General features: G+C 30.2%; 1 protein-coding gene and 1 pseudogene across 1 annotated transcript; both read left to right on the top strand.

Moving 5' to 3' along the window:
• The first annotated feature begins 1020 nt into the window (after positions 1-1020).
• On the top strand, positions 1021-10658 carry LOC101222014 (probable LRR receptor-like serine/threonine-protein kinase At1g53430). The gene is made up of 24 exons (XM_004146035.3): positions 1021-1421; positions 3029-3194; positions 3869-3940; positions 4043-4111; positions 4201-4272; positions 4362-4433; positions 4625-4696; positions 4783-4854; positions 4949-5020; positions 5110-5181; positions 5280-5351; positions 5451-5525; positions 6153-6218; positions 6373-6432; positions 6516-6554; positions 6648-6697; positions 7394-7752; positions 7858-8056; positions 8160-8297; positions 8912-9030; positions 9146-9356; positions 9450-9687; positions 9775-9925; positions 10032-10658. Exons 1-24 carry the CDS (start codon positions 1286-1288, stop codon positions 10434-10436), a joined length of 3057 nt encoding a protein of 1018 aa, XP_004146083.2. The 5' UTR covers positions 1021-1285; the 3' UTR covers positions 10437-10658.
• A 3949-nt stretch (positions 10659-14607) lies between these two features.
• On the top strand, positions 14608-22712 carry LOC101222255 (annotated as a pseudogene).
• Positions 22713-22800: the final 88 nt, after the last annotated feature.

Consider the following 22800-nt stretch of genomic DNA (forward strand, 5'->3'; position numbering starts at 1 on the left):
TGAAAGTGTACACAATAACCTATCACATTTGACATGAGTGAGAGACCAAAATACTGAGAAAAAGAAAACACACAAATAAAAAAAAAGTATTAAACAAAAATAAATCCAATAAACCCTAATTTGGAAATAAGAAGAATAACAATGTGGGTATAGGTTGGTTAGACACATTTACATTTAGGTAGTGAAATTGAATTTTGAAAAAAAGTAATGGCTTGGGCCAAGATGAAGCCCAATGGGCCTCAAAGTAAGTATCAATTGTGTCAAGTTTAGGTTTAGGCTAAAGTCCAACCTTATAAACACATTTACATGATAATAATAATATGTATAATACAAATTTAGGCTAAGAAAATGAAACCAAAAGTATATGATACGTCAACATTCAGACAAGGGAAGTGTATTTTGGAGGGAAGTGTACGGAAATCTGTAGCATATGCAATCAACTTTGAGTCTTCATCATTGAATATGGTGCTACTAATAAATTGTTTCTTACATACATATATATATATATATATAGATAGCCGCCTTGTCCCACTCAACAATAAACTAATACAAAAAAGTTTGACGTGAATTAGAAGTAAGTTCTTTATAAAATCTTTTGTTTCTAATAATATTATGACTTTTCAATGTAGAATCTTCAAGTGGCCAAGATTGAATGGCAGTACTTACTTTTAGCCCAACTCCATGCACAAATTGATTGCATAATTTGTGTCATTTTCAACCTTATTCTTGCCTCATATAGTGGAAGAAAATTACAAGGAAATACACCAAATAAATCCCTCTCTTTAAAGCAATTTTCAATTATGTCCTTTTTCTTTTTTTTTTTCTTTTTACTTTCTAAATGTTTTCAATTTAATAAAATATTATTCAAATTACTAATTTTTTACTGTATTTATAATTATTTTAGTTTGTATTTGAAAATAGTTTTTTTTCTTTTTTTTTAAGGTTTGAAAAATTATGATATAAATTTGATATATTTTTCTCTGCGAGTAAAAGCAAAGAAAAAAAAAAAAAGTAAGAAAAAGAAATAAAAAGTTAATAAGTAGCGTCTGGCGGCGGCTGTGGCCTTTCCACCCCCATATATTTCCGACAATATTTTGTGTGTCCATTTTTGACATTAAAATCAATATCATAGTTTGAATTCAATCGACGTTCTCATTCTTCTTTCTTTGTCTTTAAAGTTTGAACAAAGATTTCCTAAACCCATTTCCCCATCATCTTCTCTGTTTCTTAATACTCTTCTTTCTTTCTTTGTTTGGTTGATGCTCTGTTTTTCTGTCTTGGTTTCATGGTTGGAACTTGGGACATGGATTTTTCTATTTGGAATTTTTTGAGAAATGTTCGTGTTCTTGTTTTGGGAGTTCTTGTTTTGAACTGCTTTTTCAGATTTGGATCCGATGCACAACCTTTACCTGAACAAGAAGGTACCCTCTTTTTATTTGGTCTTTTTTGTTCTTTCGATTTGAAATTTGGATCAGTGATTGCTCTGTTCATGTTTTACTACTGGGAAAAATAGGAAAAGCGTATAAGGAAAGAAAAAGCCAAAATGGAATTGCTCTGTTTTTTCCTTTCCTTTGTAATTTGATTTTTTGTTCTCAAATGCTGTGTTTTTCCTTCTTTCTGTTTGGCTGCCGAGAAACCGAAAAAGAAAAATATCTCTGTTTTTAACCTTTCCAAAGTTTCTATTTGATCTGGATTGATTGTCAAACACTACACAACTAAACATTCTAATTCATACTATATTATATGGGTGGTATTTTAATCCAGGGGCCGTGTTAGATTTCTTTCTTTAAAAAGTTTGGTTTATGTTGATTAATGAATTTCCAAGGAGTGTTTAGGGCAAAGATAGTTATATAGTTTATATATGGAGGATAAATTATTTTAGTTTGAGTTATAATAGTATGTGTTTGGTTTAAAGAAGAGAAATAACGTTGAATGTCAAATAGTAAAAATGGTTTTAAAACCATGTTTATTGTAATTAATTGAAGACTTTCAAATAATATTTAGTCTTTAGAATATCTTTAGAATATCTTTGGGGAAATGACTCCTAAAAGTTTATTTTAATAGTAGAGTTTTTTTAAAAAAGATTTAAAAAAAATGTTTGTAGCAATAGTCCTTTTAACCTAATATCCACTTGGTATTGGGTGCCTACTCCAAACTTTTACTGATGAAAAGGAATTAATGACAATTATTGACTATGATATAAACTTGGAAGAGTAGTAGTTCAATTTTGTTTCCCTTTCTCATTTTTCTAATATTATATAGATTTGGTCCCACATGTGGACCTATGAGTTAAAAAACTTCAATGTTGACAAGCCATTCAAAATTCAATCAATCTTGTTGTCACCATCTTATTCTAATATTCAATTTTGAACATGTCTCATATTTCTTTAAAGTATATATATGTTTGATATTTCTATTGTATTTTCCTACATTCAATATTGATACCTAAAAATTAGGTGCATTGATACTTCTTTATATTGTGAAAAGAATCCATGAAACGTAAATAGGATGCATAATATATGTTTGTAATTTTTAAATGAAAAGATATTGAAAATATTTTTAAATATAGCAAAATGAAGAGAAAAAATTAAAACAATTTTCCAATATTTTATCATTTTACTACATTTGGAAATACGTCGGTCATTTTGCTAGATATGAAAATAGGCCTTTTATTATCTCGTTTTACAAGGACATGGCTTTTAGTTTTTGAAAGTTTATATATGTTTGTTTTCTCACGATTTCTTTATTATGATTTTCATCGTCTTGATAGCGTAAACAATTTGGTTACACTTTTTTATTGGGAACTTTTTAATAAACAGTATAATATATCTTTATTATAAAAATAGGCCAAGTTGGTATCCTTAAGGAAAAAGAAAAAAAGGGTTAGCAATTTTCTAGTCATTTCAATCTCAAGTCTTCAATTTGATGAAGTGAGTAACCCTTAAGAAGAGATTTTCAAATGATATTATGAACAAATTAGAACAAACATCAAAACTTGAATACTGATGGAATGATTTGAATGTGACAGTGAGAGCTCTTCAAGCAATATCTACACAACTAAGGAACTTAAACTGGAATGTTAACCAAAATTCTTGCATTGGTGATGGGTTTTTCAATAGAGCTTTCCTTGGTACTGATATTATCAGAGAGGTTAATTGCACTTGCACCACCACTGTTTGCAGAGTCACTAGCATGTAAGATTCCTTCTCCCTTCCTTTTCTATATTTAACCTAATTTTTAGCGTTTCTGATAAAATATTAGAAACACAGTAGTTCAAATTCAAGAAAGTGATGAGCTCCCTGTAGGAAGAAACTTATGTGTTTGGTTCCAAATCGTTTCAGTTAGAAACATTTTGGTGGGGATGTTTGGTTTTTATAGTCCGTAGTTATTATAGTCTGTTTTTGGGATGAAATCTATTTTAATGTGAATAAGAAATAAGAAACATTCTAACAACGAGGAATCTGTAAAAAGAAGTTTTAACCTTTTTTTTCTGACAACATGTGGGGTTGGAAAATCAAACTTGTACATTTAAGGTTGATACTACTAGCACTGTGCATTTTGGCATATGTTAACTCTAGTTGCATGTGTGTGGTATAAGCGTTTGAGATTTTTCTTTTTATAATTAGGGGTCGAGAAGAGAATTACGTGTGATTGTGATGCTTTCAAATCAAATGAATTCAACAGTCTTTATTTGATAAAGACATGTTTGTTTTCATATACTGTATTTGTTACCAATCATATATTAAAAAACAAAGCGAGAAGTTGAGAACGTTATAAACAACTCTTGTTTTCTCTACTAAGTTTGAATCCATTGTTATCAAATTTCCGACTTCAAATCACTAACCAAACACACCCTAATATTTGACAGCCGGCTTAAGGGTCTGAATCTAACTGGAACTCTGCCAGCAGCATTTGCAAATCTGACTCAGCTCCAAAAAATGTAAGCTTTATATATGATCATTCTTTGTAACGTTATCTACACATTTGAGTTTGATTCAAAATGCCATTGTTTTTCTTGTTCATTTCAATGCTAATCAAACAGAGATCTTACTCGAAACTTAATTTCTGGATCAATCCCTAAAGAGTTTGCTCAAATTCCTCTTGTTGATCTGTAAGTTGTTTTTTTCTTTCTGTTTTTCATATTTATTTAAAGAGTTTTATGAAGTTTTTCAATCCTGATTTTGAATCTGTTATGTTTAGGTCCATGTTGGGAAATCGTCTTAGTGGCCCTATTCCTCAAGAAATTGGTGACATTGCTACACTTGAGCATCTGTAAGTAGTTAACCAATGTTTTAGATGAAATCTGGTCAAGATTTTGTTTTTTTGGACTTTGATGATGAATGAAATGATTCCCTTCGCAGGGTTTTGGAAGACAATCTCCTTACAGGGAATCTTCCCGAGAGCCTCGGGCGACTGAGCCGCTTGCAAAGATTGTAAGATTTAATAAACTACTTCCTCCTCCTAAATGATTTAAAGTGAGTTTGAAATGACTTCTAACAGTCGAGTTTTTATATATAACATAAGCTCTCATTATGTTCAAAACTCATGTCAAACTCACATTAGACCTCGAGCAATTAATGAATGGATACGATATGACGACTAAATCCGTTTTCGTTATCAACAGACTTCTTTCTGTAAACAATTTCAATGGAACAATTCCAAGATCTTATGGAAACTTGAAGAACTTGACTGATTTGTAAGTTATACTAACACCCATCTTACAACATTTCATTTTATTTCTTTAAATTTTCTAAAATTTCTTATTCATACACGTTCTTGCAGTCGGATAGATGGAAATGATGTATCAGGAAGGCTTCCTGAATTTATTGGCAATTGGACTAAACTTGAGAGATTGTAAGTATATAAATATATAATATAGTATATATCTTAAATTTTGACTAAAATCTATATTTGGTAATATAAATATAATTGTTTGTTGATATTGCAGGGATCTTCAAGGGACTTCAATGGAGACCCCTATTCCTAGAGGCATATCTGACTTGAAAAACTTAACCGAATTGTGAGGATTAATTGAAGTCACTAACTACTTTACATCATTGTTGTTACTTAATTTACTGATGTGAAAGATTAATGTTTCTTCTTCTTCAGGAGGATAACTGATTTGAAGGGACTCCCAACAAGTTTTCCCAATTTGACTCAATTGACATCTTTAAAAGAACTGTATGCAAAAATTCTAAATATGTTATTGATTATCATATTAGATTGATTGGTTTTAACTTCTTTGTTAATTTTATCTTTATTTATTTCTTGTTGCTTAGGGTTCTAAGAAATTGCTTAATCCGGGATCGGATTCCTGAATACATTGGACTGTTTAGTGGTTTAAAAACTTTGTAAGTTGGTGACATTCATTCTCATTCTTCATTTTATGATCAGTTTTTTCTTTTTAACGAGTTGATATCATATGCTAATGTAACTTTTCCTTTTGTTAGAGATCTAAGCTTCAACGAGTTGAGTGGTCCAATTCCAGATACATTTCAGAATCTAGAGAGAGTTACTCAGTTCTTGTAAGTTAATATTCATTTTTTATTACAATTTTCAACCTTTATTTTTTCGGGTTAAATTATAAGTTTAGTCTCTTAGCTTGGAGGCTCATGTTTAGCCGGTTTTTGAACTTCAAAAGGTATTAATATGTCTCTAAACTTCCCTAATACACACTTAACATTGTTTTTGTATGTAAAAGACCCCAACGGATAATTTTTTAGATACAATATTGAAAGTTCGCTGATGTATTCAACACTTTTCATAGTTCAATGCTGAAAGTCAAAAACCATTTAGATTACTCAAGTTTTTTCTGCTTTTGTTATAGTTAGAATGCCTTGAATATGATATTTGGTGCTTTGAACAACCAAGTAACCTAACCGTGTCTTAGCTAAGTTGTATTTATATTTGTCATATTTACTTTTCTTACGATTTTGACCTAATGCTTTAAGTGTGTTATATAAGTTCTCTAATCTTAAAGGTACATCTTATTTGTAATATGAATTATTATCAAGTAAATTGTTTTATCTCTGTTTGTGGAATAGCTAATAGTTAACACGGTTATGCTTTTTTGCTTTTTTTTATTTCTTGATTTCATAGCCATTGTTTTTCTCATGATATGGTTTGTGAAAGTGAAATGGTTTCTTGTGTAGGTTTTTGACCAACAACTCATTAAGTGGCCAAGTACCAAGCTGGATCTTGAACAGTGAAAGGAGCATGTTAGTATAAACTCATGATTCTCTATGCACTAATAAAGTTCAATACTAACTTTTGGTTAAAAAGGAAATTCTTTCTTCAACTAATGTATAATTATGAATGTTTATGTTGATGTGTCTGCTTCTAATGATGATATTATAAAAATCTCCATTGCAGAGATTTATCTTACAACAATTTTACAGGGTCCCCTGTTTCAAGTTGTCAACAATCTGATGTGTAAGCCATTCATTTTGAATTAACAATTTCTATGATCAATAGTCCACTTCTCTGATATATTTATATATCTTTGTGTTTTACAGGAACTTGGTTTCAAGTTATTCAACTACAATGAATGAAACGTAAGAACATTTACTTTAGTTTAAGTAACACGAATTGTTCAACATTTCTTGTGTCATAATTGACAACTAATTTCTAAGATATCTTATTTTCAGTGTTTCTTGGTGCTTGAGAAAGGATCTCCCTTGCGCAAGAGAAAACCGATGTAAGCAAACACAAATGTGATTTTTACTTATTTTTGGAACAATATTGTTTATGGATGGTTAAGAAGCATGGATACTGATATGACATGATGAAGACATAGAGACATGTTATATTTTTAGAATCTAGGACACGGACACATAAGGACACGTTTATTAAAATATAGATTTTTAAAAATATGTATCATTTTATACCAGAAGAAAATTCAAAGTCAATTAGTTTATGCATTTATGTGCTTGAAAGCTTAGTTTGATGTGTCTATTTAGTGTACTAAGTGTTTGATGCATGTAACAATTAATGATGGACAAATTGATAAAACTAAAATATAATGGGCTTCTTAGACGAGTAGTTTGGGATGTCAGAAAAGCAAGAGAATTAACCTCAATTTGTTCTATAGTTTGTACAATTGTGTCTTTGAGTTCTAAGATTATTATTCTCCATTAAACTTTTTAAGACTTTGAAAATAGGCAAATGTATGTTCTAGAGATGTGATTCACGTCTTTGTTAAACAAAGTTTTAAATAAATTACCGATCAAATAAAACTAAATATTTTATGGTTGAGTTAGGTTCTCTATTTAGTAAAAGGGTTGTTAGGGTTGAAGAAATCTATATTTAGAACAATTGAGTTGGGTCTAAAAATACTTGTATCTAATCCTGATTGAACTATATGTCTGATACATGGTTTTAATAACTTTTGTAGTTCATTCCTTGTTCATAAATTGTGGAGGACAAAGGATGGAGGTTGATGGTAATGATTATGAAGAGGATGTAACTCCAGGTGGAAAATCCAATTTCCTTTCTTTCTCTGACAGATGGGCTTATAGCAGTACTGGTGTTTTCTTGGGAGATGAGAATGCTAATTACAGAGCAACAAGTACCAATTCATCAATCCCGAACATCTACCAAACCGCTCGACTCGCACCTCTTTCGCTCAAGTACTATGGACTTTGCTTAAGAAGAGGAAGTTACAATGTGAAGCTTCACTTTGCTGAAATAATGTATACATCTGATCAAACATTTAGCAGCTTGGGAGAGCGCATATTTGATATCTCAATTCAAGTGAGTGAAACATGGCAGATATAGCAATCAAGCACGGATAGATTTTGTTATACTTGCAATTCTTTAAAAATGTCGCTGTACACTAATCTTCTATTCACTCCATAGGGAAAATTGGTTCAAAAGGATTTTAACATAATGGAGAAAGCTGGTGGTGTTGGGAAAACCTTTATTCTAGAAGAGTCTAATATTTTGGTAAATGGAAGTACTCTTGAGATTCATTTATATTGGGCTGGGAAAGGAACTACTGCTATTCCAGACAGAGGGGTGTATGGACCTTTGATATCTGGCATTACAGTCACACCAAGTAAAAAAATTTCTTTTTTTTTTTGTTCTGGTAGTTTCTAAAACTTTCTTGTACTGAGCTTCTATTAGTTCTCAACTGTTGCTATCCTCTTTTGCTGTTGTAGACTTTGATGTGGAGCCTGGAACGCTATCAGCTGGAGCTATTGCTGGGATTGTTGTTGGTAGTTTTGTGTTTGTTGTGTTGGTTTTGGCTGTTCTTAGATGGAAAGGTTATTTGGGTGGAAAGGAGACTGAAGACAGTGGTAAGATTTCTGAAGTAATTAATTTGTTTGTTGTGATTTGTGAAGTATAAAATGTAGCTCTATCTGTTTTGTGATCGTAAAGCACTTTTCTATGAAGCAAATGATAGCACTAGTCCTTCTAAAATCAATAGCATTTTGTCGAAATACATTCTTTCGAGGACACAGTTCTAATGATTCTGTAGATATGTTGGCTGAAGATGACACCTCTCCCTAATTGCCCCCTTAGGTCTACTACTACGTCTTTAAACTTTTTAGTGTTATGGCTAATACATTGTTAATGTTTTTGAACTTTTAATTTTTTGTCCAATAGGTTTATGATTTGTTTTGACTATATTTGCTAGACACGGTATTGATAGTTAGAGGATTTACTAGATAGATCTTAAAGATTAAAACCCATTTAAACACGATCCTTTTAAGAGACCCGTTTAATTTAACCTAAGAAATAATATGAACCGATGGAAACTAGGAGGGAGGACTAAAGATGATTCAAATTCAAGTTCTTCATACATGTTTCCACTTTGTTTTTACATCTTCAAAGGCAAACTGAATTAGTGTACCCATGAGTAACTTACAAGTTCCTTCTATAAAATTGCATTCACTTTTTCTTATTGCAGAGTTGAAGGCCCTAGATTTACAGACAGGTTATTTCAGTTTGAGACAAATCAAAACAGCCACTAACAACTTTGACCAGACGTATAAGATAGGCGAGGGAGGTTTTGGTCCTGTCTACAAGGTAAGCTAGGAAAAGTTATCATATTATCTGTTTGCTGCCATCATTATAATCCAACAAAAAATCACTTGTTAAGAACATAGCTTGATCTCAAACATAAACCAAACATATCTGGCAGGGTGTACTTTCGGATGGTACTTCGATTGCAGTAAAGCAACTATCCGCTAAATCAAGACAGGGAAACCGTGAATTCGTCACTGAGATCGGCATGATATCTGCATTACAACATCCAAATCTTGTTAAGCTTTATGGTTGTTGTATAGAAGGAAACCAGTTATTGCTTGTTTATGAGTATCTAGAGAATAATAGTCTTGCTCGTGCTCTTTTTGGTAAGTGTTTTAGATATATTTGTCATTGTAGCTTGTTTTGTTTCATGATAATGAGGTTATTGGTTATAAATGTTTCATGGTTTTCATTTTAAGGCGCCAAGGAGCACCAACTACACTTGGATTGGGTGATACGGATGAAGATATGCTTGGGAATAGCTAAGGGATTGGCTTACCTTCATGAAGAATCTGTCTTGAAAATTGTTCATAGAGATATTAAAGCTACCAATGTGTTACTTGATAAAAATTTGAACGCCAAGATTTCTGACTTTGGATTGGCTAGACTTGATGAAGAGGAGAACACTCATATCAGCACAAGAATTGCTGGCACAATGTATGTTGTTTTATCTGTCTCCCCAATTTCAATTTTCTTAGGAATATTTCTTTTATGATATAGTGCAATTATTTGATTTCCTTTTAGAGGTTACATGGCTCCTGAGTACGCAATGCGAGGCTACTTAACTGATAAAGCAGATGTTTATAGCTTCGGAGTGGTGGCTTTGGAGATTGTTAGTGGAAAAAGTAACACAAACTACCGACCAAAAGAAGAATTTGTTTATCTTCTCGACTGGGTAATTAACGATGACCTTTTCAATCGTTCCTTCGAGGCTTTTTTGCACAATTTTATTGATATTTTGTGAGTGTCTTACAATTTTATTTTGTTCTACTTGGTTGAAGGCCTATGTTCTACAAGAGCAAGGAAACCTTCTCGAACTTGTTGATCCGAATCTCGACTCAAATTACCCGAAAGAAGAGGTGATGCGGATGATTAATATAGCTCTGTTATGCACAAATCCATCACCAACTCTTAGGCCATCAATGTCTTCAGTGGTTAGTATGCTTGAAGGCAAAATTGCAGTCCAAGCGCCTATCATAAAGCGAGACACAGTCGATCAAGAAGCGCGGTTCAAAGCATTCGAAAGGCTGTCACACGATAGCATAACAAGCATTTCAACATCATCACAAGGGATTCCAATGCAAAAAAGTATGTTGCTTGATGGACCATGGGCTGATTCCACTACTTCTTCTACTCAAAACAAGGATGAAACTGAACGTTATTCTTCAACCAGAAACCTCCTTTAAGATCTACAAACTTAATCAAAGCTAATAGCAGTTTGTTTGTTTCTTGTATCTTTTTCAACTTCCATTCATATTCTTTTGTAGAGTGTTTGTTTTGTATGCTAAATCATTTGAAGATGCGGCTCAAGAAAATATAACACTTAATATATATATAGAGAAGTTATTTATTTGAAGTACATTTGTAATTATTCTATAGTATAAGGACCCATCTCAAAATTAAGGATCTTTTTTAGAAATAATGTAAAATTTGAAACATGTGTGAATAATAAGTTGTTGCAAAATTATTTTTAAAAATAGGTGACTTGAGGTGAATTAATTTAATAAATAAATATATTTTTAGAATTTGAATGTTTAATATATATATTATTATATGTGGGTATATATATAAATAATGAGAAAAAATGAAATGTGTGGGATCCACGTATATAAATAATGAGAAAATAAAAAATGTGAGACCCAGTATAGTATATATATAAAAATAAGAAAAAATAGAAGAGGTGGAGTCCACTTCATGGAAGTCGTGTACACCTCAAGTCACCTATTTTTTAAAATTGTTTTGCAACAACCTATTTTTGACATATGTTTCAAATTTTACATTATTTCTAAAAAAGATCCTCATACTTAATATGATATCTAATAAATGCAAATCTTAATCATGATCCACTTTTTTATTTTTTATTTTTAATATATTATTAAAAATAAAGATGAGTAAATTGATCATTTAGGATCTATATTTGTGTAAAATATTAGTCAATTTATGACATTCTTCCAAATTTTGAAAAATTTGGATCAATATTGTAATATAGTATACAATTTTAAGTCATTTTAGGTAAAGACCCTTATATTTATAAAAAATTACCATTAATTTATTGATGAATTTTTATTTGACAGAATTTACATGGATTTATTTAATTTTTAAAATTTTAAATATACAAATATAACTCGATTTATTTTTAGAGGCATTTTCAAATATATATATATAAAAAAAAGAAACTATTTACTGATAAAATCTATCAACTTTTCCTAGGCTATTTAAGTTTTCCTATATCTTATCAATAATTTCAATTTTTTTACTCACGAAAAATTCTTATTTTTATTTAAATTATAGATAAACCTTAATTTCAAAATTTTATCTAAACTAACAAGAGAAAAAAAATATTAAAAAAATTTGTGAACCCTTGAAAGGAAATGACAATATTCTCCACTTATAAAAACTTTTAAAAAGTAATTATATTTTAATTAATGTGGATTTTCAAAAATAGAAAAATAATAAAATTATTTAAAAAAATATAACTATATTTATCCAAAATATGTATAAGAATATATATTATAAATAGTTTCTTTTTTCTTTTTTGCTATCTATATAAATTCTCCTTAATTTTAATAAATTAAATAATAATTGGAGAGAATTTGATTACTCTACCATTCTAAAAAATTTAAAAGGTATTTGATATATTTAATTACTTGTCATATGACAAAAAAAGGTGCTATGAGTTGTTTGTCATATGATGTAATTTTTAAATTAAAATACATTTTTTTAAACTTGTTACAAATCAAACAAGGTTTGGAATCTCTTGTCCACATGTACATTCAGATGTCAGTTGAGCTAAGCTCATGTTGGCCAGTTTCTACAAGTTCTACAAATTTTAAAAACCATAAATTACAAACTTTCAATTCAACTCCTTAAAGTTAAACACAATAACTAATTTAATTTTGATAAAATCACTTATTTCAATATAATTATAATTATAATAGTTGACTTTTAAAAAATTAATATTGTATTATTGATGAATATGAAGTAATAATTGAAAAAATAGTAAATATTTAAGAATGTTATTGATGAATATCGTATTTTATGAGCCCGTTAACGAGGGTCAATGATATGAAACCCTTGAGCATTAGATCTTAGAACCATGTTAATCAACAAGACTGAAAGAACACAACCCCACCAGCAGCAAAATCGATTTGATTTCAACCCCTAAGATATGCTAGATATATATTGCTTAGATGATCTAAGAAACCAAAGATCAGACAAAGTTAGAAACTCTCATAAACCCTCGATCTTCAAAGAACTTCACAAGTAAGACATATCAATCCTCACTTGAATTCTCCAAATATTTGTGCATTCTATCACAAGAACACATAAGAACAAAATTCTACATTCTAGGAATTTTCATATTTCATTCATCCCAAATTCTTCTTTTTAATTGTAGCTATTACAAACCTATTTATACTAATTAAAAGATTAAATGAAAGGTCATAACATTTAATTTTATGCTCTTTCAACTACCGTAATAAATGAAACACAAATACATAATTCCTTTTAATTTTATGACTTTTGGGATGTCCAAGTAACTCTTCAACTTCCAAGCATGACATGTTTTCAACTTTTTCACTTGATTCAATTCTGATTCTTGATTCATATAATTAATTTTGTGCCTTGTGAAAAATAGTTTTTTCTAATGAACAATGCCCATTAAAATATCATTTTTCTTGATGGGCATTGCCCATGATTTTATCATAAACCTAAAATTATAAATTTTTTTCTTGATTGACAATGTCTATCAAGATATCATTTTTCTTGATAGATCATGTCCATAATTTTTTTTTTGTCTTTGTCCATCAACAAACCCTATACCCATCATCAAGAAATCCAAAACAAATATATTAATTTTTTCGATGAAGAACATTGCAAATCAAGAAAATTCATCCCTTGATGGGTCTCGTTCATAAAAAAAACCTAATTAAGCATTGTCAGTCAACTAATATATTATCTTTGATGTTTATTGTCCATCGAAAAATAGTTTTCTTGACGTTTGTGGACCATCAACAAAACTAAGAAAACCTTGCCCATCAATAAAATCAAGAATCCACATTTTTAAACGTTTTTTTTTTCCGTATTTTTTAACAAAATAAGGAAACTTTTCTTGACGTACATGATCGTCAAGATAAACACTATTTTCTTGATGGTCCTTTCTCATGACCATCAAACAATCAAAATTTGCATTAGACCAAATTTGTAGTAGTGGCTTCAATCAATAGTTGATATATATCCATCGATCGTGTAAGTAATAGACAACAATTTGGAGACTATATATACACTTGTAAACTACCAAAACTCATGTTTCTTAAGATCTAACACCCAATCCCTATTTAATTTATCTAAACAGAGAATGACATTTTACGAAAATTTGATACTGCTGGTCTAACAAGGATAAAAAGTGGATTATTATAATCTTAGGTTAGTTTGATTTAGAATAGTTTATGTTTGGAGTGAGATTATTTTAGTTTGAGTTATAATAGTGTATATTTAATGTGTATGCTATTGTAATTTTTGATAAGGGAATTGTAAACGACACTATAGCAAAAAATAAAAAATAAAAAATAAAAAATGTCAAATAATAAAAACAATAGCAAATTAAGAGTTTTGAAATAATATTTACGGTAGCTAATTGAATACTATTAAATAATATTTACCGTAGAAAGATGTGGTTATAATAGTCTTGAATATTATTTACCTCAAATGACCACTTACCAAGTGAAATCAAGTAAAGTAAGAAGGATGAGTGGTGCGGGCTCACTTACACTAAGTGAGTTAAAAGTGACAAATACGATAAAAAGGGCCAGGGCCAGGGCCGATAGACATTACACAACATTAATGTGTTAGGTGAGAATTTAAGGCCAATTATATATATGTCATAGGGCTTAACTCTTTTTTCTTTTAAAGTCAATAATTTACATTTTGAGGTCACCAACAAGACTCATGCTGAGGTCGCCAAAATCAAAATACTTGGAAGACAATTTGTGCACTTACAACTTAAACAACACATCAACTAAAGATATTCTTCCCTGAACCATGGTTTTCCATATATTATAGCATGTAAATCCTATTCTAAAAATTAGAAGTTTAATTTAGGGATTTTCATGTTAGGACCAAATTATAATATTAAATCCTATAAATATGATGTTAATTGGAAATTGGAAATTGGAAAATGTGGCAATATAAAAGGTGGATGAAGGCCCAATTTTGGTCCCAAATTCATACTTGAAAACAACTAAAACCCAATAGTGTTTTCTTCTAAATCATATCACATTTATTGTCCAACAACAACTATGCTTTTTGAACTGTCAAGATAGACTTTTTCTGGGTCTTTAAAGTATTATCATATTCTTTTCTTTTCTTTTTTTCTTGATAAGGATTCTCTTTCCCTCTATACTGATCTTCCTTTCATTTGTCTTTATTTTAAGTTTTAGGACTTTCGAGACATGGACTTTCCTAAGAAATGTGTTCGTGTTCTTTCTGTATTGCTGCTTTTCATCTGCTTCTTGGACTTTGGATCCTATGCCCATCCTTTACCCGAACAGGAAGGTATGTTAAATATATAATACGTTTTTAGTATCCAACTTCAAGGTTTTTTTTTTATTATCAGTATTATTTTATAATTTGGTTTTCATTTTTAAGGTTTACTTTTACCAAAATGTGAAAATTAGTTGAGAAAATTGACAGACTCATTATGAAAGTTATGTGTTTTTTTTGTTGAGTATTACTTTCAAAGTGTTTTATAGTTTCATTTGATGACATAAAAGAGGTATTAGGCTAAAAAAAGACATCCTTTTGTATAATACTTTCTAATTTTTTAGGTAGGTACTACGATTTATGATATCAAAACTAAATAAGTAGGCCGCCCTATCAATCAAGAGATTTGAGATTCAAATCTCACATCTCATATATTATTGAATTGATTAAACAAAATAATTAAGGAAGAAAAATATATGTTTTTTGGTTTTTCTTTACTGTTGTTTGAGAATTATAGATGTGTTTTTATTGGTTTCTTTTTTAATCTTAAAACTAAACAAAATTATAAAGCCAAAATTGGTTTTTCCTCTTTGAAGGGCGAAAAATCTTTTGGGTAATTTGAAATTTAACTATATATAATGAATTAATGATGGTATTGAAATTCCAGTGAGAGTTCTTAAAGAAATATCTGCAAAGTTAAAAAATTTGAATTGGAAAGTCCAACATACATATATAAAAATCAACATACATATAATGATTGCACTTGTATAACAACAATGTGCCATGTGACCAACATGTAAGAACCTTTCTTCTCTTCTTACCAAATATCTCTTCCGTCACTAAATTGAATTTGAAGTCTTTTCTCAACAACAATGTTAACATTAAATTGAATTTTCACTCTCTAATATTTTCAAACGTTCCGTTCATCAGTCATGATTGTTAACTGTTAGTTGTCACATTTCGATGACATATTTTGACAACCATCTTTGCATGATCAACTTCAAGCTTTAGTAAATGTAGCCTTACATTAGAGTTTAGGAAAACGTATCATATATAAGTTTCTTTAACCATGCATTATTTATGATCTTTAGTAAACATAAATTGTAGTACTTTGTTCTCTATGAAAATAATAAAATTGTGTTGTTATCTTTTTTTTTTTTTGTAAACATCATTAGTAAACTATGTAAATCTACTTTTTTTTTTCTTTTTATCTCTTCTTATTTAACGTAGTCTCTCTTAGCGCTGACAGACGACTAAAAGGTCTTAATCTAGTTGGAGTTCTACCCGTAGAATTTGCAAATCTAACTCAACTTCAAGAATTGTAAGTGTGACATGTCCTTCTACCTATACGTATAAACTTTTTCTTTTTCTTGAACTTTTAAGTGAAATTCTTTAGTTTTGAAACATGTTCGATGTAGGTTTCCTTTTCGTTGAAAATCTCACATTAAAAAAATTAAGAGACTTCACTGATCATTAGACTCCTTAATTATTAACTGGTTAAAATCTCATGTCATCTAATACTTTTCATTTGTGCAAAAAAAAAAAAAAAAAGAAGCTTGTTTTATAAAAAAAGTATTGATATCGAGATTAGAATATGTAATATCGATAATAATTCTATTACTAGCTATATGTCAACTAATTTATATAATTAATATTTAAGTTGATTTCACTCTATGTTATAGTTATAGTTATTAATATTTATATTTATATTAGAGTAAAAAGATGTCATTTGTTTTATGATTTACTTATACCTTAGCATTGTTTTAATCTATATGATATTTTTTAATTTTGATTTTGGTTTTCTTATTTACTAAACAGAGATCTGACTTACAATCTTATTAATGGATCAATCCCAAAAGACTTTGCTCGAATTCCTCTTCTTAAATTGTAAGTTTGTCATTAATTTTCTAATTTCTATTTTACATATAATTATATGAATATATGAGATTTTTCTACAAAAATTCTTTTCCTTTTTCAGTTCCATAATTGGAAACCGACTTAGTGGTGAGATTCCCCCAGAAATTGGTAATATTGCTTCACTTGAGGAACTGTAAGCAAATACTGAGATGCTTAAAATAGAACTGTACTGTAAGCAAAATTATTGGTTTAATTTATATATGAAGATCAAACAAAGATAATGAATTGCATTCACAGGATCTTAGAAGACAATCAGATTAGAGGAACTCTTCCAAAGACTCTCGGAAAACTAATCCACTTGCGTAGACTGTAAGTACGATCAACATGCCATGCATGTAGTTTTATTGCTCAAAACTGAATATCTTTAGAGATAATTGACATGTAATGCCTATTAGATCGTAGAAGTGTTTTCATTTAAACTGTTAATTACCAATGTTGATACCTCTAACAAATGAAAAGGAATTGTCATTATTATTTGTAGACAGGTTTCTTCGAATAATATCAGAGGGTTGATTCCACAATCTTTTTGGAACTTGAGGAACTTGAGTGACTTGTATGTTATTACTTATATATAAATTGGAATTATATATATATATATCTGTGACATTTACTTGTACTCATATCTTCCATTTCTTTATTTTGTTATTGCTATACTTACATGAATATAAAAGGAAACATTTGTGACTAATTTTTAAACTATTTTACATGTTGGATGTTAAAGTCGGGTGGATGGAACTAATATATCAGGAAACATACCTGAATTTATTGGCAATTGGACCAATCTTCAAACATTGTAAGTATATATATTGTATATTAGGAAAAGAACATATGTGTGTAGTCAAGTTTGTTTGAATTTTGTACAAGTGTTTTCAAAATTATTCAAAAGCAATTTCTTAAAAACTTTTTAAAGATGAGTTTTGGAGATGAGTACGTTCTACACGATTTATATAAAATTAAGCTCGAACACTTTCTTCGGCTTTCTTTTCTTAAGAATCCTAGAGAGCATTATTTGTGACCTAATATATGTATAAACCATTGGTTTTGTAGGTATATTCAAGGAACTTCCATGGAAAACCCCATTCCTACTGCCATATCCCACTTGAAAAACTTAACCCAATTGTGAGCCTTTCCTACCCATTTTATTCAACAAATTAAAACAATTATACTCAAATATATATTAGTTTCTATAATTGAAATATGTTAGTTGCTTAGCCCCATGCATTTGGTGGTTTAATACATTAGCAACGAATATGTATGTATATTAACATTTTGACTTGAAATTTTAATAGAGAGAAGAAATGACTTCATCAGGTTTGGATTTAGGATCTTTATATATATATATATATATACACACACACATTCTAATTTATCTTCATCATTTTGTAGGGTAATAAGTGATTTGAAGGGAGGCACTGTAAAGTTCCCCAATTTGAGCCAATTGACATCTTTACAAAGATTGTAAGCAATTATTAAATACCACAATTAAAGTGTAAATTATTAATTATAAACCATATACAATTTTAATTAATTAGAATGGTTTATTATGTTAATCTCATCTAATTGTTTTCTCTTATTCTATACTCAGGGTCTTGAGAAATTGTTTAATCGAGGATCGTATCCCTGAATACATTGGATCATTTAATGATTTAAGAATTTTGTAAGTTTCGTTAAAAGAAAAATTGTTATGAACATAGAAAAATATTGAAACTATTTTTATCATTCAATTAAATAAGTCTCTAAATATATTATCAATTATATCTTTCAATAGAGATCTAAGCTTCAACAGATTAAGTGGTTCAATTCCAGACACATTTCAGAATCTATTTGTCCAACAAGAAACTGAGTCCATGTAAGTTTTTTTAACATACTCCTTCCAAATCCCTAATTATGAATTTCCATTTCTCAAACAAATTCATACATAATTGCAATCAACAGTAATAGTAATTTTAGAGATGATAATAAGATGTATAACAACATTTTAATCAAAATCTAGCAAAGTTTATTAGTGAAAGATAGACTTTGCTATATTTGCATCATATGTTAATACGTTTATTCTTATTGTTATATTTGCAACGGTCCTCTTTTAAATTCTCGTCTGGCATATGTTATCAACTGTATAAATAATAAAAAAGAATTTACATGTTTAATGATTATTGTTTTTGATGTAGGTTTCTAACTAACAACTCGTTAAGCGGGCAAATACCGAGTTGGATTGCTGTAATAAGTAGCAGGAACATGTTAGTGATCTATATGTATTATCATAATGGTTTAAGTTGTCTCACTTGTTAAACCATTTAGCTTTTAGTTCTTAATTTTTAAGAATTTAGTCGATAAACACTCGTTCTACCTCTACATTTCTTACCTTACCTTGTTACTTACTTTCTACTGATATTTCCTTAGCTGACACCTGAACAGTGTTTATAAAATGTATTTATTTGCAGTGATTTATCTTACAACAATTTTAATGAAGGGTTGAGCGATTTCGGTTGTACACAATCTAATAATATGTGAGTCACTTTCATAATATATATACACACACACACACGCCTATTACTAATGTGATGATATCAGAAGATTAAGGATAGGTTACACATTTTTTTAAAGTTAAACTAACTTAATTAATAGTTTAAATGTAGATACATTTTATGTTTTTTTATATACAGTAACTTGATTTCCAGCTTATCCGCCAAAAGTAAAAGGTAATTAATCTTCACACGGTTAGTATGATATCGTTCATTTTGAGCCTAAACACTCCTCTGGCTTTGTTTATTTGTTACATTCATAAAAAGGTAAAAAGGTAGAAGATTGATTTAAAGTACTATAACATAAAATAAAGAGTGTATATAATTTTTTTTTTTTGGTAGTGATAGTTGGTGCCAAATGAAGGATCTCCCTTGCTCTAGAGAACCTCAACGTAAGCAAAAGATTATAGACACACACACACATGTAGGTTTAATTTTTTAATGTGTTAGTTTTATTGAATGGTTGATTGATAATTAAACAAGCTTTGTAATGAAATATTGTAGTTACTTCATTGTTCATTAATTGTGGAGGAGGAAGTATGGAGTTTAATGGTAGTATATATGAAGGGGATGATACTCAAGGTGGGAAAGCAAGTTTCTTTATCTCATCACAGAAATGGGGTTACGCTTCAACTGGTGGTTCATTGCTAAGTGATAAACTTCCTTTCAAAGTATCATCTGCCAATAATTCCTCTATTTCTTCTTCACCAAACCTTTATTCCACTGCTAGAGTTTCCCCTCTTTCTCTCAACTACTATGGATTTTGCCTCATCTGGAAGTTACTATGTCAAGCTTCATTTTGCTGAAATTTTGATTACTGCTGACCAAACTTATACCAGCCTCGGGAGGCGTCTTTTCGATATCTCAATCCAAGTGAGAGTACTATACTAGTTTAACAGTTATTCACCTAAAATATATCGTTCCAAATCGAATAATTGTCTTGATATTTGGGTTTGTAATTCCACAGGGAAAGTTGATTAAAAAGGACTTTAACATAATGGAAGAAGCTGGAGGTGCTGGTAAAGAGTTTACTTTAGAAGTGCCTGATGTTATGGTCAATAGTACTCTTGAGATTCATTTGTATTGGGCTGGTAAAGGAACAATTTACATTCCATACTCGGGGGTGCATGGACCTCTAATATCTGCAATCACTGTCACACCAAGTAAATATATTTTCTACTTATAGTGAATAACTATTTCGTTTTCGTTTTTCTGCTTTTGAAATCTGTATTTGGTTCTTTTTATTTTTTTATTATGGTTCTCACTTTTCAACAACTTTTTTAAAGATACATTTGAGTTCCTAGACAAATTCTAAAAACAAAGAAACTGACTTTTCACCCCATAAATTTCATCGTGTGTTATTCGTTTCTTAATGATATTTTCAAAAACCAAACTGAAATCTAAGTGGAAAAAAATGTAATTCAACATAGGTTTTCAAAGTAGAAAACAAATTATTATCAAACAAGGACTTGGTACGTTTTAAGATTGTTACACCTTTTGTGATCTTCTATCTGAAAAACTGAATCGTTTGGTTTTTATCTTCTGCTATTGTTGTAGATTTCCACGTTAAAACTAATGTGAAAACTAAAAGGCTAACGGCTGGAGCTATTGCTGGCATTGTTGTTGGTGTTTTCATCTTTGTCTTCCTAGTACTTGTGCTTCGATGGAAAGGTTATTTAGGGGGAAAGGACACTGAAGACGACGGTAAGGTTACAATAATTTGAAAAAGCAATAATATACATAAAACGTCACGAACTAATTAAATAGACATAATCTCAAACCTTATTTTGTCACACTTTGAAGTATTTGGCTAGACTTTATCATTAACAACCATTTTGTTTATAGCTTTATTTTCCTTTCTTTATACTAAAAAAAGTGCAAATTCACTACACAGAACTTCGAGACTTGAAATTACAGACAAGTTATTTCAGTTTAAGACAAATAAAAGCAGCCACCAACAACTTTGACTCTGCAAATAAAATTGGGGAGGGAGGCTTTGGTCCTGTCTACAAGGTAAATATATCCATGCAAATTTTACTATGTTAGCTCTACGATTTAGAGAAGTGCGACTCTGGATGACACTGTTATGTAAATATTTGTGTGGATTCTCTATTGTTAAGGGAGTACTATCAGATGGAACTTCCATTGCTGTAAAACAACTATCTTCTAAATCAAGACAAGGGAATCGTGAGTTCATCACAGAAGTTGGGATGATTTCTGGATTACAACATCCAAACCTTGTTAAGCTTTATGGTTGTTGTATTGAAGGAAAGCAATTGTTGCTTATTTATGAGTATTTACTGAACAATAATCTTGCTCGTGCACTTTTTAGTAAGTGTATCCATTTCTTTATATATATACTTCAATATATTATAAGGTTTTCGTTGGTTTTTTTTATCTAAATACGTTTCTGATTTTTAAGGCCCTGAGAAGCATTCTTTGAATTTGGATTGGCCAATAAGAATGAAGATATGTGTGGGAATAGCAAAGGGGTTGGCTTACCTTCATGAAGAATCTAGATTGAAAATTGTTCATAGAGATATAAAGGCTACTAATGTTCTACTTGATGAAAACTTGAATGCCAAGATCTCCGACTTTGGATTGGCTAAGCTTCATGAAGAGGAGAACACTCATATTAGCACAAGAATTGCAGGCACAGTGTATCTCTCTAGTTATCTCTATTTCTAACTTTCTTTTCAATGTCAAACCATTGGAACCTGCCTCTAAATGTCTAACTATTTTGTTCTTTTTTTATATGATTTACTTTTAGAGGTTATATGGCTCCTGAATACGCAATGAGGGGTCATTTAACTCACAAAGCTGATGTTTATAGTTTTGGAGTTGTGGCGTTAGAGATTGTTAGTGGAAAAAGTAATACGAATTATAGGCCAAAAGAAGAGTACGTTTATCTTCTTGATTGGGTAATAATTCATGGCTCAGAGTAGCACTCTTTACTATGTTTACAACATAAAGTTTCATTGATATGTCTAACTAAACATATATTTTTCTGCTTGCCTTTTGAAGGCTTGTGTTCTACAAGAGGAAGGGAACTTACTTGAACTTGTTGATCCAAATCTTGGCCCTCATTACTCAAAAGAGGAGGTCATGAGGATGCTTCATATCGTTCTCATATGCACAAACTTGTCTCCAACTCTCAGACCATCCATGTCTTGTGTGGTTAGCATGCTTGAAGGTAAAACTGCAGTTGAAGTATCGAACATCAAGCGCAACACAGCTGAACGAGATGCAAGGTTCAAAGCCTTTGATCGGAAGTTGTCACGAGATAGCAGGACAAGCATTTCAACCTCACAGCAATTGCAAGGTTCATCATCTTCTTCTACTCAAAACAAAGATGATGCTCGGGAGTATTCAACAACGATAAGCCTCCTTTCAGAGTCATCCAAATGAACTCAGACCTATGACATTTGTCCAGAGTTTATTTTAAGTGTGTTTGTCCTTCCAGTAAATCTTATGGATTATAATACCATTTTAATTCAATATTTCCATATTAATATTATTTGTTCTTTAAAAAGCCTTTTATTATCTAACATCAATTTCACACATTATATATCCTTTTGAAATAATCTATAACTTGTTTTCTTTCTTTAAACCAATGAAATAGAAGTTGGAA

The sequence above is a fragment of the Cucumis sativus genome, chromosome 4 (genome assembly GCF_000004075.3).
Source record: "Cucumis sativus cultivar 9930 chromosome 4, Cucumber_9930_V3, whole genome shotgun sequence".
NCBI classification, from domain to species: domain Eukaryota; kingdom Viridiplantae; phylum Streptophyta; class Magnoliopsida; order Cucurbitales; family Cucurbitaceae; genus Cucumis; species Cucumis sativus.